Below are 15,857 nucleotides of genomic sequence, written 5' to 3'. Positions count from 1 at the left end.
CTTTTCCGGCCCTGGGCATCATCCTCTTTAGGCTTCAGGGGACAGTTTTTGATACTTTTCCAAAGGCTATGCTTGTTAAAAAAAAAACCCTTGGCAGTAAATGCAGTGAATAAATTCTTTGTCTATTTTCTCCCCATGTCTCACCACATCTGTGTTGTGGGCAAAGTTGCCTCTTTTTCTAAGGAGGTTTAACTAACTTTGGAAAGAGGCTTTTTCAAATATCTTTATTCTTGTTCAAACAAACGTTGTATTAAGCGGTTCATGTATTGCATGAAAACATCTCTGAAACGTGTTTAGGCAAATAATGCAATTTTCACTTCAGCTGTGGTAAAGTATGCAAACACAGTGTGAGCGTCACTACGGGAAGCAGAAAGTGTCAGACTCATGTCTCAGTTTTCATTTTCTCCCAGCTGCACAAGGCAATGTCCAACACAGCAGATGTAAACGATGAAAAGGATGAGTAAATGTAAAGGAGATAGTATGGAGATTTTGAAGAAGGGTGGATGAAGGAAGTATAGAGGATGGTTGGACACTGAGAATCATTCCCACCTCCAACTTATTAGATTTGTCATTGTTCTTTTCTTATTTTTATATCTTTTTGAATTTCTGTCATTAACTGCAATGTGTATTTTCAACACAATGTTTAATACTCTTAATATTAAAGAGTCATTAAATCGGAGGGTGTGTATCACTAGAGTCCCCAAAGAGTCATTTAATCGGAGTGGGTGTATCACTAGAGTCCCCAAAGAGTCATTTAATCGGAGTGTGTGTATCACTAGAGTCCCCAAAGAGTCATTTAATCGGAGTGTGTGTATCACTAGAGTCTCCAAAGAGTCATTTAATCGGAGTGTGTGTATCACTAGAGTCCCCAAAGAGTCATTTAATCGGAGTGTGTGTATCACTAGAGTCCTCAAAGAGTCATTAAATCGGAGTGTGTGTCATTAGTGTCCTCAAAGAGTCATTAAATCGGAGTGTGTATCACTAGAGTCCCCAAAGTGTCATTAAATCGGAGTGTGTATCACTAGAGTCCCCAAAGTGTCATTTAATCTGAGTGTGTGTATCACTAGAGTCCCCAAAAAGTCATTTAGTCTGAGTGTGTATCTTTTTTTATTTGTATATAGTTTTTTTGACAGTTACTACACTTTATAGAAGAAATGCCTAATGCCATAAAGCCCCAGTGAGTGGCCAAAGTTGACTCTGGTGAGGAAAACCCTCAAGACATTTTTGTGATGATGATGATTAGTTTGCAGTCGGTGCTAAATTAACTTGAGGGATGCAGGCCATGGTCAGTGTGTTGTGTTCTCTGCCATGAAGTGAGGTCAGTTTTATTTCTATAGCGCATTATACAATACAGATTGTTTCAAAGCAGCTTCACATAAAATAACTTGCAAATTGCAACAATTATGTTCATCTTTTGATCTCTGATAGTCAATACAGTCAAATCAATAATATTTCTGAATGTTAATTGTCATTTCCCGACTGAGGGGAAAGGCACTTGATCTCAAGCTACAAATCCAACAAAAATGTAGGCTACTCATTTACAGTGATCTTGAAGAAATGAAAACCCAGTGTACTCTCTCACACCTTTATCTCTGCACTAGCTTGATTTCAGTGTCCACTAGTATTGGAACTTTGAATTGTAATATTCTACTTCTGTCTTAGGATAAATAATATAACATCTCTCAACATAGTCCTGAAAGTATACCTTAACCAGAGTCTGTGTACCACCATGGTCCTCAAAGTATGACTTGACCAGAGTTTGTGTATCACCATGGTCCTCAAAGTATGACTTGACCAGAGTTTGTGTTTAATGTCCCCAAAATGGACATAAAAAATATTGTCCCCAAAGTGAAGGCAAAATGTCAGGTCTTTAAGGAAGGCTTTTATTGATAAAATCAAGTGATAATTGTGATGACCGCTTCTCCAGAAGTGCAATCATGTTTTTCTTTTGTCTCTAGACCCTTCAGAAAGGGGCAGGGCCGGCCCGAGGCATAAGCGAACTAAGCGGCTGCTTGGGGCCCCCTGGCCACCAGGGGGCCCCCTAATCGAGGTTATTTTTTATTTTTATTTTTTTAGATGACTTAAACAAGTGACATAAATCAATGAATGAATGAATATGACTGAATGAATAGTTCAAGACAACAAAATTCTGATTTAATGGTCAATATACCTGCCTACAAGTTACAACTGCTGCTCTGTCTGCCAGCGTTTAAGTCATGATACGCATAATCTTCTAGACACCTCGCGCGTGCATAGACAATTCGTGCGCAACTGCGCCTAGTCACGGTATCGGTTTAAGTTGGAGAAAATAGCCCGCAGGAGAACTTATCCTTCAAGGTGTAAGGGTAGCAGTTTGAATAAATAATAAACATAGCAGTTTGAACTCTTCTCCACTTTATTATACCACACATCAGATCTCCAAACACCCGCGACACTCCAGTAGCCTAGCAAGTGCGCACGACCCATCTACGGCAAGCCCCGAGGGGAAAAATACATTGCATACACACATACAACGAGCGCCAGAAAATCATAACCGGTATTATAGTAACAGACTGTGTTGATTATGTCATGTACTATATAACAAAGTCTGTTACAATAATAATAATAACAATAATAAAGATTTTGAGGATAGTTACTCTGTATTGAGACAGTTGAGAAATAGGCTAGTAATATTTTTAGTTTTCAACAATAGCTGAGACCCAGAAAGTTTTTTTTTTTTAATTTAGTTTTTTTTCATGTCATCACATTGTTTAGAGCATAATAAACAAATGGTAAAAAAAAAAAAAAAACCTTTTTGAAAAATTATATTTTATTCATATGTAATACTTTGTCCTCTGTAGTGGACACCAGGACTCAGTTGTTAAAATTAAATGGCATACAATGTGTAGGCAAAAACAATGGGATTTTTTTTCCAATCACCAATACATTTTGGGGTTTCAGGATTTTTTTGAACTAAAATTTGTATAAAGATGATTATCAACTATGTTATGAAAGATATAATGGAATTAATTGATACACCAATTTACTTTATGCAATATATGGGTAAAATTGGCATAAATTAATATTCCCATTCAATGCAAAGTATCTATACACTGTATCTAATTTGCACATTAATGTGTTCTTGGAGCAACATTTAATGAGGAAAGAAGTGTAAGCATTGGCGTAATAATAAGCAACATTTTAATAATAATATCTAATATGTCATAAGAATATTGACGTATAATTTATTTACATATTCACTTGTTATGTCTCCCAGAATGCCTGATAAACATGATTTATGTCCTGATGTTCTCTACAGTGGACATGAATGAAATCAATGCCCTGTAACGCAAAGTCATTTTTTTCATTTGAAACCCCATAACATTTTCATGAGATGTTGGTTGATGAAATACAATTTGAAAAGTAGTTAGATTTAAATTATAATTACAATATATTACCATATTTCAAAAAGAGTGCTACATTTGATCACTAAATTAATGTTAGACATTTTTAAAGACCAAGGAGAAGTTGTTTTCATGGTGAAACCTCCAAACATTTGGTATCTCTGTATTGCCCTGAATGTGCTCTTTACAGGACATCCAGAAAAAAAAATGTGACATGCATGGTGTCAGAGAAATACACTAAAATATAATGTCCACTACAGTGGACAAAAGTCTATTCCTGGGTCCCAGGAGGATAGGCCAAAGTATCATTGCTCTTACGTTTCTAATTTCTCAGTTTTGTCATAATTTTAGCAAATAATTTATTGTATATGTTTTGAGACAGTTTTAAGACTGTTTTCAAACTTTTTTATTTAAGTAGGCATCTATTTTTTTATTACATAACCTCATTAAGTGTATTCATTTATAATGTATCATTTTTGCGTGACATTTATGTCAATAATCGTCAAACACAGGTGACTCCGCGTCGTGGGAGGGGCCCCCAAATCAAATTCTGCTTAGGGCCCCCAAAAGGCTCGGGCCGGCGCTGGAAAGGGGTGTCCCTAAAGGTAGGGTTCCCAGTCATACGTCCTCACATTGTGGTTAAGTAGGTATGTGTGTGTGTGTGTGTGTGTGTGTGTGTGTGTGTGTGTGTGTGTGTGTGTGTATAAAGTGCAGGGTTTTTTTTAGATAAAGTAGAATTTCTATAACTATGTGTTGAACTAATAAATCACTCTTGTGTGTGTTAAACACAATCTACTTAATACAGACAACTTCATTATAAAGATAAATAACAAATCCAAAAAATATATGATTATAATCTATGACAAAAAAAGCCATTACAAACTATATTAATGGAAAATACACATTGCTCTTTGTATTGTTGTAAAATATTCATGAAAAACAAGATAACAAAAATCAAAAAGATAAATTATTTTAGATATAGCCATGTTTTAAATGTATAGCAGAGATGTTAATTGAGGCAGCAACATACAAACTTTCTAGAACAACATGGACCTGAATAGCTGGTTTTTATGGAGGACAGTGAAGAGGAAGAGGGTGCAAATCAAACAGCTCATTCTCAGACTACACAGCAAACAGCTTAAGTTTTTAGTGCTTTGTTTGAGGTTTTTAGTGCTCTGTCCTATCTATTATCAACATATAATAGATAGAACAGAACAAGAAAGGCAATTAATAATCTGTCATTGCGTCACTGCATTATGATATGAAAGGCTCAGTACAGTGTGGCACAAAACGCTTATGCGCATCCCGAGTGGAGAATGATGCGCTTAAAGCCACATGGAGTTACAGCGCACAGCGCATCGAGTCCGCATTGATGCAAGCTCTACAATACACTTCTTTTTGATAGTCAAAGCGGGGGTTACGTTTTTACACGTCGTACAGAATAACCCTAAAGGCACCAAGGTGGCGGTGCCACCGGCTTTATATTAAATATAAATATAGATGTGAGCAGCGATAAAGCGCCAAAGCCGGCGGTACCACCATCCCGGTGCCTTTGGGTAACTAAAGGCATCGGGGTTGCGGTGCCACCGGCTTGGGCCCGCAATCGCTGCTCGCAGCTATATTTTTGTTTTATTTTCAGATTCAATTGTAGGATTTGAAAATAATCCAAGATATCTGAAATGAACAAAGACATGTGCTTTACTGTTTCACACCCCCTCTTTCCCCAATGACCATTTGGAGTTGAAGGGCTGATACAGGCGTTAGCATAAACGACAACAAAAAACAAAGTCAAGTCCGACACAGAGAAAGGGATTCGTCTTTGGGAGAAAAAGAAGAAATGACATTTGGAAAAACTTTCATTTCATCATATGTGTAGGCTATTTCTAACTTGTTTGGTTGGTAAAATAAATATGTTGTAAATTCAATTCAGAGCGTCTTCCGTGTCTGGAATGGATGTATTCTTGAGTCTATAAGGTAACAATAATATACGAAGATAATAAGAAGATAAGATTGTTTGAAATGGGTTTGGCTAAAAGAAAATTTTGGTCTTCGTCTATAGGCTAGCCTATACTAGGCAGGCTACTTATATTTTGACTGGGTTAAATAGAATTGCCTAATAAAAAGAGCCTAAAAACAATTTTCATCGACTAAAACTAGACTGTTTTTCGTCGACTAAAACTAGACTAGACTAAAAAGAGTATGAACGTGACTAAAACTAATAAAAACTAAAATGTCAGCTTGACACAAAGACTAGACTAAAACTAAAATTAAAACAGGCCGGCAAAAACAACACTAATGCAAACAAGAAACTGTTGTTCCAAACACACACAACTCTACGATGCAGTTTGCGAATGCTCATTGGAACGATGGTTTTGGGAAACACCGACTTGTTGAACTGCTGATAACAACGGAACTTGGGACCATAGTTGACTAACGATGCTTTAGGGACAAACGCACCCCTGGGATGTGTTTCCCAAAGGCAATATGAGCCTAAGACCATTGCCACCAATGCTCTCTAAGATCAACTTAGCTCTGGGAAACGCCCTAAGCTATGTCGATTGCTTTACTGGGTGTGAAACAGACCTGAATCCTGTTGATCTGGACGCGGTAGGTTTTCTGACGGGCGGAGACGCTGTACTCCACCTTTAGTGCTGGCAGGAAGTTCCTCCTGAGAGGAGCATCAAAGGGCTGCATTATCCTCATGTCCAACCCATTTGCAGCAAACAACACCTGATGGACATACGGCACAGCCAGAGATGCATTAAAACAAGCATGCTTCTCTTCTTCTTGCAGTCTGTGTTATTTTGCAACTTAATAATGCCCGTTATATATTAACTCTTAAAGGGATATTTCACCCAAAAACTGAAAATGATGTTATTAATGACTCAAACCCGTAAGACCTCCGTTCATCTCCAGAACACAGTTTAAGATATTTTAGATTTAGTCCGAGAGCTTTCTGTCCCTCCATTGGAAATGTGTGTGCGGTATACTGTCCTTGTCCAGAAAGGAAATAAAGACATCATCAAAATAGTCATGTGACATCAGTGGGTTAGTTACAATGTTTTGAAGCATCGAAAATACATTTTGGTCCAAAAATAACAAAAACTTCAACTTTATTCAGCATTGTGTTGTCTTCCGGTTCAGTTGTGGAACCGTGTTCAGTGGCGCTGCTGATGTAAGACGCGGCTGATGTCTTTATTTCCTTTCTGGACAAGGACAGTATACCGTACACACATTTACAATGGAGGGACAGACAACTCTCTGACTAAATCTAAAATATCTTAAACTCTGGAGATGAACGGAGGTCTGACGGGCTTGAGTCATTAATGACATAATGTTCGTTTTTGGGTGAACTAACCCTTTAAGACTAAAAATAGCAAATAACGCATGTATAACAAAATTGAAAGCAAAATGCAATGTTTATTTTAGTTAAATAAATATTTTGAGAAGACGTCTTATAATAATTTGAGACGTCTCATAATAATTTGAGAAGATTTACGTCCAGTAGGGCTATAATTGGTTTCTATATGCACAAACCTGGTAGTCGTTCTGTAGGTCAATGATGCTGCTGTCCACTGGACCGCTCTCCATATAATCTCTGTAGTGTTGCTCCAACATCGCAGCATCCTTAACACTCAAAACCTTCCATCGGCTCCGCTTCTTAGGCTTCGTTTCCCACACCACATCAGAACTGACCAACACACACACACAAACTTGAGTTAACTTGATCCATTTCTGTAAGCAAAATATCTTTTTCTCTTACCAACACCATCTTAAAGGGCTGTTTACACCAAGGACAATAATTATAACAGCAAATATAAAGCTTTAATAGTCGTAATTCTATGAGAATAGCAGAGCTCAGACCACAACTCTATCAAAAAAAAACACAAAGGAACAATATCGTTAAAATCACGTTGATTAATATCTGATGAGCTGATAAAAACAGTGACAGCCAATTAGAATCCACCTGACTTTAAAGGGCTTGAGCTTTTAAAAGTGGCAGACGACAAAATCGCAGAGCACTTATAATAAACAAAATAGTATTGTGCATTACTTTGCAAAAAAGAAGTATATTTTTCAAAAGAATACATAAAAATTACATTTGTAATAATGCCGTTGCAATTTAAAATATATCAACATCAAATAAATAATGAATAACACTACAGATAAAAATATAATGAAGCACAGCAAAAGATTATTTTTAAATGTACTTTTAAGTAAAATATTTAATTCTGACATTATTACAAATGATTGCACTTTTTAATTTAGTTTATTTAAGTGTAAGAATTATAGTACACTTAAGTGGCCTTTTATTTCAGTAATATTGTGTGACCTTCAAGTAGTTTTTAAAAAATATATACTTTTAAGATTTGAAGTACAGTACAAGTTCACTTTTTCCCCCCACATAGGTTGGTGTGGACGCTAGTTATCATTATATTTATCTTTATAGTTATTGTTCTTGGTCTGAAAGTGCCTTAAAGGGATAGTTGACTTTGAAATTAATTTTTTATATGTTTTATCTTACCTCAAGGGCATCCAAGATGTAGGTGTCTTTGTTTCCACAGTATTTTCAATTTTGATATTTTTAGGTCAAACCGTTCTTGTCTGTCAGTCATATAATGGAGGTCTATGGTCACCACCTCAAAGAGCATGCACAGAGAAGTCCAAATTAAACATGATTTAGTGACTCGTAAATGTAAGTAAACATTGATGGCCTAAGACACGAAACGAGCGGTTTGTGTGAGAAAACGAACAGTATTTATATAGTTTTTACCTCTTGTTACTATCACTTGGACGTGGCTGTGATTATAAGAGGTAAAAACAATATAAATACTGTTAGTTTTCTCACACAAACCGCTCGTTTCGTGTCTTAGGCCATCAATGTGTACTTACATTTATGAGTCATTAAATCATGTTTAATCTGGACTTCTCTGTGCATGCTCTTTGAGGTGGTGACCATAGACCTCCATTATATGACTGACAGACAAGAACGGTTTGACCTAAAAATATCAAAATTGAAACTACTGCGGAAACAAAGACAACTACATCTTGGATGCCCTTGAGGTAAGATAAAACGTATCAAAAATTAATTTCAAAGTGAACTATCCCTTTAAACATGCTTAACATTAAGCATTTTCGTTGCCAACATGACACCCAGCAGTACCTGGTAATGCCAATGAAAGCCACCTCTTGGCTGGTGGTGTTGTTGACCAGTGAAATGCCCATGTTCTGTAACGCGATGCTGATTTCCTGTTCAGCCAGCTCAATTTTCTCGCTCTCGCAAATCTTCTTGTAGACACGCCGCTCTGTGGTGAAAAGTGCCACACGCTGGAGGCCTTCATAAAATGACATGACGAAAAACTTTCCCTCCTTGTTCACATCCAACAACTGGTCCTATAGAGCAAACGAAAACAGAGACCCAGATGAGCATTCAGCGTCACGTCTTCAATCAACTGCAAGATTGAGTCCATAAAGTGTGTTAATATTGCAAGGGATTATTAACCCTGGTTTATATAGTTCTCACCTCTTCACTCTTCAGCTCTCCTTTGAACTTGCCCCATGTCCAGCTCAGGATCCTTGAGCCGGTGGGTTCAGCCCAAGTGTAGTAGACGGCCTGTCCTGGACCCAGTACATCCATTTCTATCTGAGAGCTGCCAGAATCACATCATTAGTTCAGACTGACTTACACTGGACCAAACATCACACAAAAACATCCAAAAATTGCAACAAAATCTGTACAGAACAATAAAAACAAAAAATCACAGTGAAACGTGAAAACACACAACCGCCAAAAGTATGTTTGGGTATGATTTTTTTTTTCCATAGCAAATTAATACTTTTACTCAGCAAGAATTAATTAAATAATTAAACGTGCCAGTAAAGACATTTATAATGTTACTTTCCATTAATAAGACACAATTATTGTAACTGTTTTCAACATCAAATCATCATATTTGACTGATTTCTGAAGGATCATGTGACACTGAAGACTGGAGTCATTTCAGCTTTGAAGTTTAAAAAATATTCAAATAGAAAAAAGTTATTTTAAATGCTCATCATATTTCACAATAATACTGTATTTTGTATCAAATAAATGCAGCTTTGATGAGCAAAAGAGACTGCTCAATAAAACTTTTTTTTACAGAGCCCAAACTTTTAAATGGTAGTGTGTATTGCAAAAAAAGAAAAGATAAAAAAGATAAGTTTATGCAACAGAGTTTGTGTAGACTATATGAATGTGAGACACTTTCACAAGTTACACTTTATAATTTGAGAGATAAAGTTGAAATTATGCAGCAGCCATCAGCTCAGGTGTTTTTAAAGCATATAGAAATCACAGAAATAACAGTAATCTGCACTTCATACACAGCACAGGCAGCTCAACTTCCCTTTAACAGCAGCCAAAGTCACAATAATTAAAGCGTTAGTTCACCCCAACATGTAAACTCTGTCAGTATTTACTCTCCCTCATGTTGTTCAACCCTGTAAGACTTTCGTTCATCTTCAGAACACAAATTAAGATATTTTTGATTAAATCCGAGAGCTGGATAACTCCTCTATAGTCTTCTAAGGGATTGAAACTGGCCAGCCCAGAAAGTTATTAAAGACATTGTTAAAATAGTCCATCAGTGGCTCAACCTTAAAGGTCCCGTATTATGCCCCTTTTCACAAGATGTAAAATAAGTCTCTGATGTCCCCAGAATGTGTATGTGAAGTTTCAGCTCAAAATACCCAACAGATCATTTTTTACAGCAAGTTTAAATTGTCATTTTTTGGGGCTCAGAAAAACACGGTGTTTTAGTGTGTGCCCTTTAAATGCAAATGAGCTGCTGCTGCTGCTGCCGGCACAGGGGGCGGAGCTTCACGAGCGACAACTTCATCTCACGGAATGACGATAATATCAGAAACTCTCAGTAACGGTGTTCATTTCCAGTCGGACAATAATGCCTAGAGCGTCAGAGTGCTGTATAGAGATGGAACAGGTATAGTTTAGTAGTTTAATTACGGTTATTGTCGTCTGCTTGTATGTATCCATTATTTATTAGTAGCCTACAAGTCTGCTGTTTCGGACCAGGTCCGAATGATGATCAAACATATACTGATGAGTTTAATAAAGTTTATTGTACATCACACAAAAGATGAAGCGTCAGTTTTACTTCAGAAAATCACCGTAAGAGCTGAGGAAACACGGTAAGTTATAAGAAGTGCGCGAGTTGAGGTCGAAAAACTGCTCTACTGACGTCATTAAAGAAGGAAGTAGAGGGATGTAGTCCAAACGGGCCGTTCGATGTAGGCTACTTCTGTTAAATAAAATATCTCGCTTGGCATTCAACTTTGAGCTTTATAATTTTACAGATATTAACAACAACATTACACACTAACTCAAGTTTGAAACATGGGATCACGAAGAACGGGACCTTTAAGTTTATCAAGCGACGAGAATAGTTTTTGTGCGCAAAAAAATAAACAAAATTAATTTATTCAACTATTCGTTTTCTTTCCTGCGCAGCTTCTATGTTGTACGTCACACGCAGGCTCGCTATTGGCCGACTTTGGTCATGTGTGTGATGCGTGTGATGTACAACACAGAAGCTTTGCGTAGTTTCACTACGTGAAATCATTCGATGCCCAAAGAAGAAAATGAATAGTTAAGAAAATTCGTTAGTTTTGTTTGATTTTTGTGCACATGATAAACGTAAGATTGAGCCGCTGTAGTCACTCAGACTATTTTAATGATGTCTTTAATAACTTTCTGGGCTGGCCAGTTTCAATCCCTTAAATAAATAATAATAATAACCTTTAATTTCTATAGCGCCTTTAAATGTACTTCGCAAAAGCGCTGTGCAAAAACAATTAAAATTGCAAAGATTCAACACACAAAGAGACATAATACACAGTAAAATAAAATAAACATGATTAAAAGCTAACCTAAAAAAAAGCTAACCTCTTACGGGGTTGAACAACATGAGGGAGGGTCATTACTGACTTTTGGGGTGAACGATCCCTTTAATTGTCCAAATAGAGAAAAAAAGATAATTATTCATGCTCTGTACTTCATCAGAAAATGTTCCACTAAGACACAAAACGGTTCATTTGTTAGCAAATAGAAATGAAGCTGTGCGCGCAGAATCAGGAAGAGAGTTGGCTTATTTCATTTTCCTGTCCACAAAATAAAAGCATCAGAAGAGGCAAACGATTAGCGCAAGATTCAGTTCAGACTCCAACCTTAAAAGCTGTGGAAGAAAAATAAGTTAAAGAAGAAAATTGTATTCATAAAGTGTTTTGCATGGAGTCGTGCGTCTCCCTTCACCAGATCCTGCGTAAGATTGCAAGGAAAAGAAATAGTTTCACAGCCAATATCACTTTCTCTGTGTGAGTGTTTATGTGTGTGTGTGTACCAGAGGGAATCGGTCTCTTCCCCCAGTGATAAAGAGATATCCAATATATCATTCTGAACCCAAGTAGGACATTTCTGCTTCCTGGTGCTACAAGGGAAAGAAACATAAAACCAAACAAAACAGACAATTAAAGCGATTAAAAACCTCATACAGACTGTAGCGTAAAGTTTCAGAGGACGGACACTTGGGTTTCATGTGCACTGCATTAACAAAAGATTTAAACTCTAGAAAGTAGACAAGACAATAACAAGTATGAAAACGCAAAATTATATGAACAACAACAACAAAACCTTGAAAGTGGCCTCAGATTCGGTTGAAGGTTCACTGGCTGCTCCCGTCTATTCAATGGCATTTTAAACTAATTTTATTATTAATATTATTAACTCAAATATTATTTAAATATTGCATTTAATTTTTTTTATATAATTAATTAAATTTTAAAACAGTTAGTTAAATAAATTTGTCAATTTTAATAATTGATATTATTAACTCAAATATTATTTAAATATTGCATTTAAATTGTTTTATATAATTAATTAAATTTTAAAACAGTTAGTTAAATACATTTGTCAATTTAGTAATTGATATTATTAACTCAAATATTATTTAAATATTGCATTTACATTTTTTTAAAATAATTAATTAAACTTTAAAACAGTTAGTTAAATAAATTTGTCAATTTAGTAATTGATATTATTAACTCAAATATTATTTAAATATTGCATTTACATTTTTTATATAATTAATTAAACTTTAAAACAGTTAGTTAAATAAATTTGTCAATTTAGTAATTGATATTATTAACTCAAATATTATTTAAATATTGCATTTACATTTTTTATATAATTAATTAAACTTTAAAACAGTTAGTTAAATAAATTTGTCAATTTAGTAATTGATATTATTAACTCAAATATTATTTAAATATTGCATTTACTTTTTTTATATAATTAATTACATTTTAAAACAGTTAGTTAAATAAATTTGTCAATTTAGTAATTGATATTATTAACTCAAATATTATTTAAATATTGCATTTACATTTTTTATATAATTAATTAAACTTTAAAACAGTTAGTTAAATAAATTTGTCAATTTAGTAATTGATATTATTAACTCAAATATTATTTAAATATTGCATTTACTTTTTTTATATAATTAATTACATTTTAAAACAGTTAGTTAAATAAATTTGTCAATTTAGTAATTGATATTATTAACTCAAATATTATTTAAATATTGCATTTAAATTTTTTTATATAATTAATTAAATTTTAAAACAGTTATTTAAATAAATTTGTCAATTTAGTAATTGATATTATTAACTCAAATATCATTTAAATATTGCATTTAATTTTTTTTATATTTAAGTAAATTTTAAAACATTAGTTAAATAAATTTGTCAATTTAGTAACACTTTTAATTTTTAATTAAAACATGGATAATTGATTTCTTTATTTTATTTGATTACATTCAGCTAAAAATAACACAGTAGAATTTATTATTCACTGAAATATTATTTTCCCTGCCCATGCATGAATTATTGTACTGTATTTAGGACTATCAAGCGATTAATTTTATTTCTTCTAATTTATTAAACGACGTGGTGATTAATGAATCTAATTAATTTCACTTCAAATATGCAAATTACCCCTAAATGATCATTTAAAGTCATTATTGTGTTAAATGACAAAAGCATCAAATAGCCCTGAGACTCTCCTCATATTCATGCATAATGTTGCATTTAGAAGTTAATGCTCAAACGGATCTTTAGAAAAGTTCACGTTGTAGTTGATAATTACTGACATATTAATAAACATATTTTTTATAAGCTTAAATGTTGATTATTAGTCACTCTAACCCCTTTTAGAGTGACTAATAATCAACAAATCTATTTCGCACATCAGCCATGTTTTGCAGTTTTTAACACTTTTTTCTTTGTGTTTGTAGTTCTGAACTGAATCTTCTTCCAAAGCGCAATGGATTGTGGGCAATATTAGCTGTTAAAGTGAGCAAGGATCCACACTTTGTGGCATACTCTCTTCAACACACACTTATTCTAATCGCACATACTATTTAGGATGGATAGACTGGACATTGAGACGCAGGTCAAGTCATTGAGTCAGTCATTCATTCGATTCGTTCAAATGTCTGATTGATTCAGGAATGATGTAAATGGCTCTCTTTATGAATGGGCCATTGGATCATGGGTTCACCCGATTGATTTGCTCAACACTGGGATTCATTCAGAAACGAAGCACCTCTGTGTGTTGCTCAGAGACACACACACTTCTGCTCTGGCTTTATAGGTAATATTTCTGTTGGCAAAATTGCGAAAATGCAGACAACATTGTGTCTAAAATATAACACAATTTATTGAACTGTTGTATAAAATGAATCTCACATTTGCACTCGTGTCTGTATTAAATGCGTTAATGATTTTACAGTGTAATTTTTCCCATAACTAAGTCTTTTTATTTTAATTAAATGTTAATATACGCCTTAAATTGACAGCCTTAATTAAATTAAATTGTATCTAACATTCGTTCAGAAGAATTCACATATACAATGTTCATTTCATCAATAAAATCACACAGTACATGATGAACAGGACCAAAAGCAACTGACCCAGGACCATCGGACAATCCTTATTGTGGTCCCAGATGTTGTCTTTAAACTCTGGAAAACTCTGATCTGGTGGATCTCACCTCTGATGGAACTGTAGCGTCTCGTCTTTAGTGTGGTTGATGAGGAGGAACGGAGCGGCCCCATCGTGGTAATCAGAGAACCGGATCACAGCCGAATGTTCTGTCAGGTTCACGTCCACAATAATGCCACCCAACTAGAACCGAGAGGAAACAAGAAAGGGATGAGTTGAGGGCGAGTGTGTTTGTGTATCTCAGTGTGTGTGTGTGGGAAACACTAACTCACAGTTTTGTCCAGGTGCAGCAACAGGCAGTTCTCTGGTTGGTGGAAGTCAAATGCTTGCGGCGATGATTGACAGCCCTCCACTTTCACTTTGAGTTTCTTTGAGTCTTTTTCTGGCCAGAATGGAACGGCAGCCTAAGGAGCAGACAGACAGATAAATATATTAGGGCTGTCAGTTTAACGCGTTATTAACGGCCTTAACGCAAACCCATTTTAACACCGTAAATTTTTTTTATCGCGCGATTAACTGCCTTTTTGGCCTAGCAAACTTTGTCGTTTTTTTTTTCACATCATTTCGCAACAGGAAATGCACAGCGCTATGAAACCCATTCATTTCAATGGCTAGAACACTGTATATGCCAATGTTGTTTTCAATAAAAAAAACATTTGCACAAAGCAAGCCGATCCACTTTTCCATGTTGATAAGAGCATTAAAATGAGAAAAAAAAGAATGGAACAAAAAGAAATCAAGAGACATTTAGAATGTCGAAAAATGTGTGATTAATTGCGATTAATCCTGAGTTAACTGACATCAATGCGATTAAATATTTTACTCGTTTGACAGCACTAATATATATATATATATATATATATATATATATAAAAACACACAGTCAAAACAAAATTTAGACTCAGACACCTTCAAAATTTCTCACATTATCACAGTTTATTCGCTATAGTTTAGAAAATAGTCCAAAAAAAAATGACAAGAACTCGGTTATCGAATCAGTTTATATTTCACTGGTTTTGTCCGTCCTTCTGTTAGACGTTCTCACACATGAATTATGTTGATCATCTGTCAGCTGTTCATTTTAACTACACAATTAGAGAATACCAGTTTAGCTCAACCAATCACCAAGCAATGCTTTATGTTGTTCAGTCTGTGTGTAAAAAGGTCAATTTAGCAATTAAAGAAAAAACACTTCAGCAAAACATGATCCGGTCAAAGTGTGTGAATCATCTTTGGCCCCAATTTTTTACCGGTAGTCACTGTATGAAGAATTATTGGGTATAATATGTCACAGTTTACTTTATTTTGCTATCCTCACTAATAAATTAACTATAGTGTCCTACACCTACTAGTAAAAGAATATCATAAATGATATCTGGTGTCTGAATCATTTTTGGTTTGACTGTATATAATCAC

At 34.9% G+C, this 15,857-nt stretch overlaps 1 protein-coding gene across 2 annotated transcripts in view; it reads right to left on the bottom strand.

Annotated features, from left to right (window-relative positions):
• The window catches only part of vps13a (vacuolar protein sorting 13 homolog A), a 108,384-nt gene that overhangs the window by 47,587 nt on the left and 44,940 nt on the right, over positions 1-15,857 (bottom strand). The window contains exons 50-56 of one of the 2 annotated variants that reach the window (XM_039674912.2): positions 14,714-14,845; positions 14,491-14,624; positions 11,783-11,869; positions 8,908-9,034; positions 8,548-8,777; positions 6,921-7,074; positions 5,967-6,113 (exon numbers count right to left, since the gene is read on the bottom strand). In XM_039674912.2, coding sequence (XP_039530846.2) covers positions 5,967-6,113; positions 6,921-7,074; positions 8,548-8,777; positions 8,908-9,034; positions 11,783-11,869; positions 14,491-14,624; positions 14,714-14,845 — 1,011 coding nt within the window. The remainder of the gene's footprint in view (positions 1-5,966; positions 6,114-6,920; positions 7,075-8,547; positions 8,778-8,907; positions 9,035-11,782; positions 11,870-14,490; positions 14,625-14,713; positions 14,846-15,857) is intronic. The other variant, XM_039674914.2, reaches the window with a different exon arrangement.

This window comes from Pimephales promelas, chromosome 14 (assembly GCF_988280905.1).
Source record: "Pimephales promelas chromosome 14, fPimPro1.hap1.1, whole genome shotgun sequence".
NCBI classification, from domain to species: domain Eukaryota; kingdom Metazoa; phylum Chordata; class Actinopteri; order Cypriniformes; family Leuciscidae; genus Pimephales; species Pimephales promelas.
The sequence above is the reverse complement of the archived record's forward strand: the minus strand, read 5'-3'. Positions and strand labels throughout refer to the sequence as shown.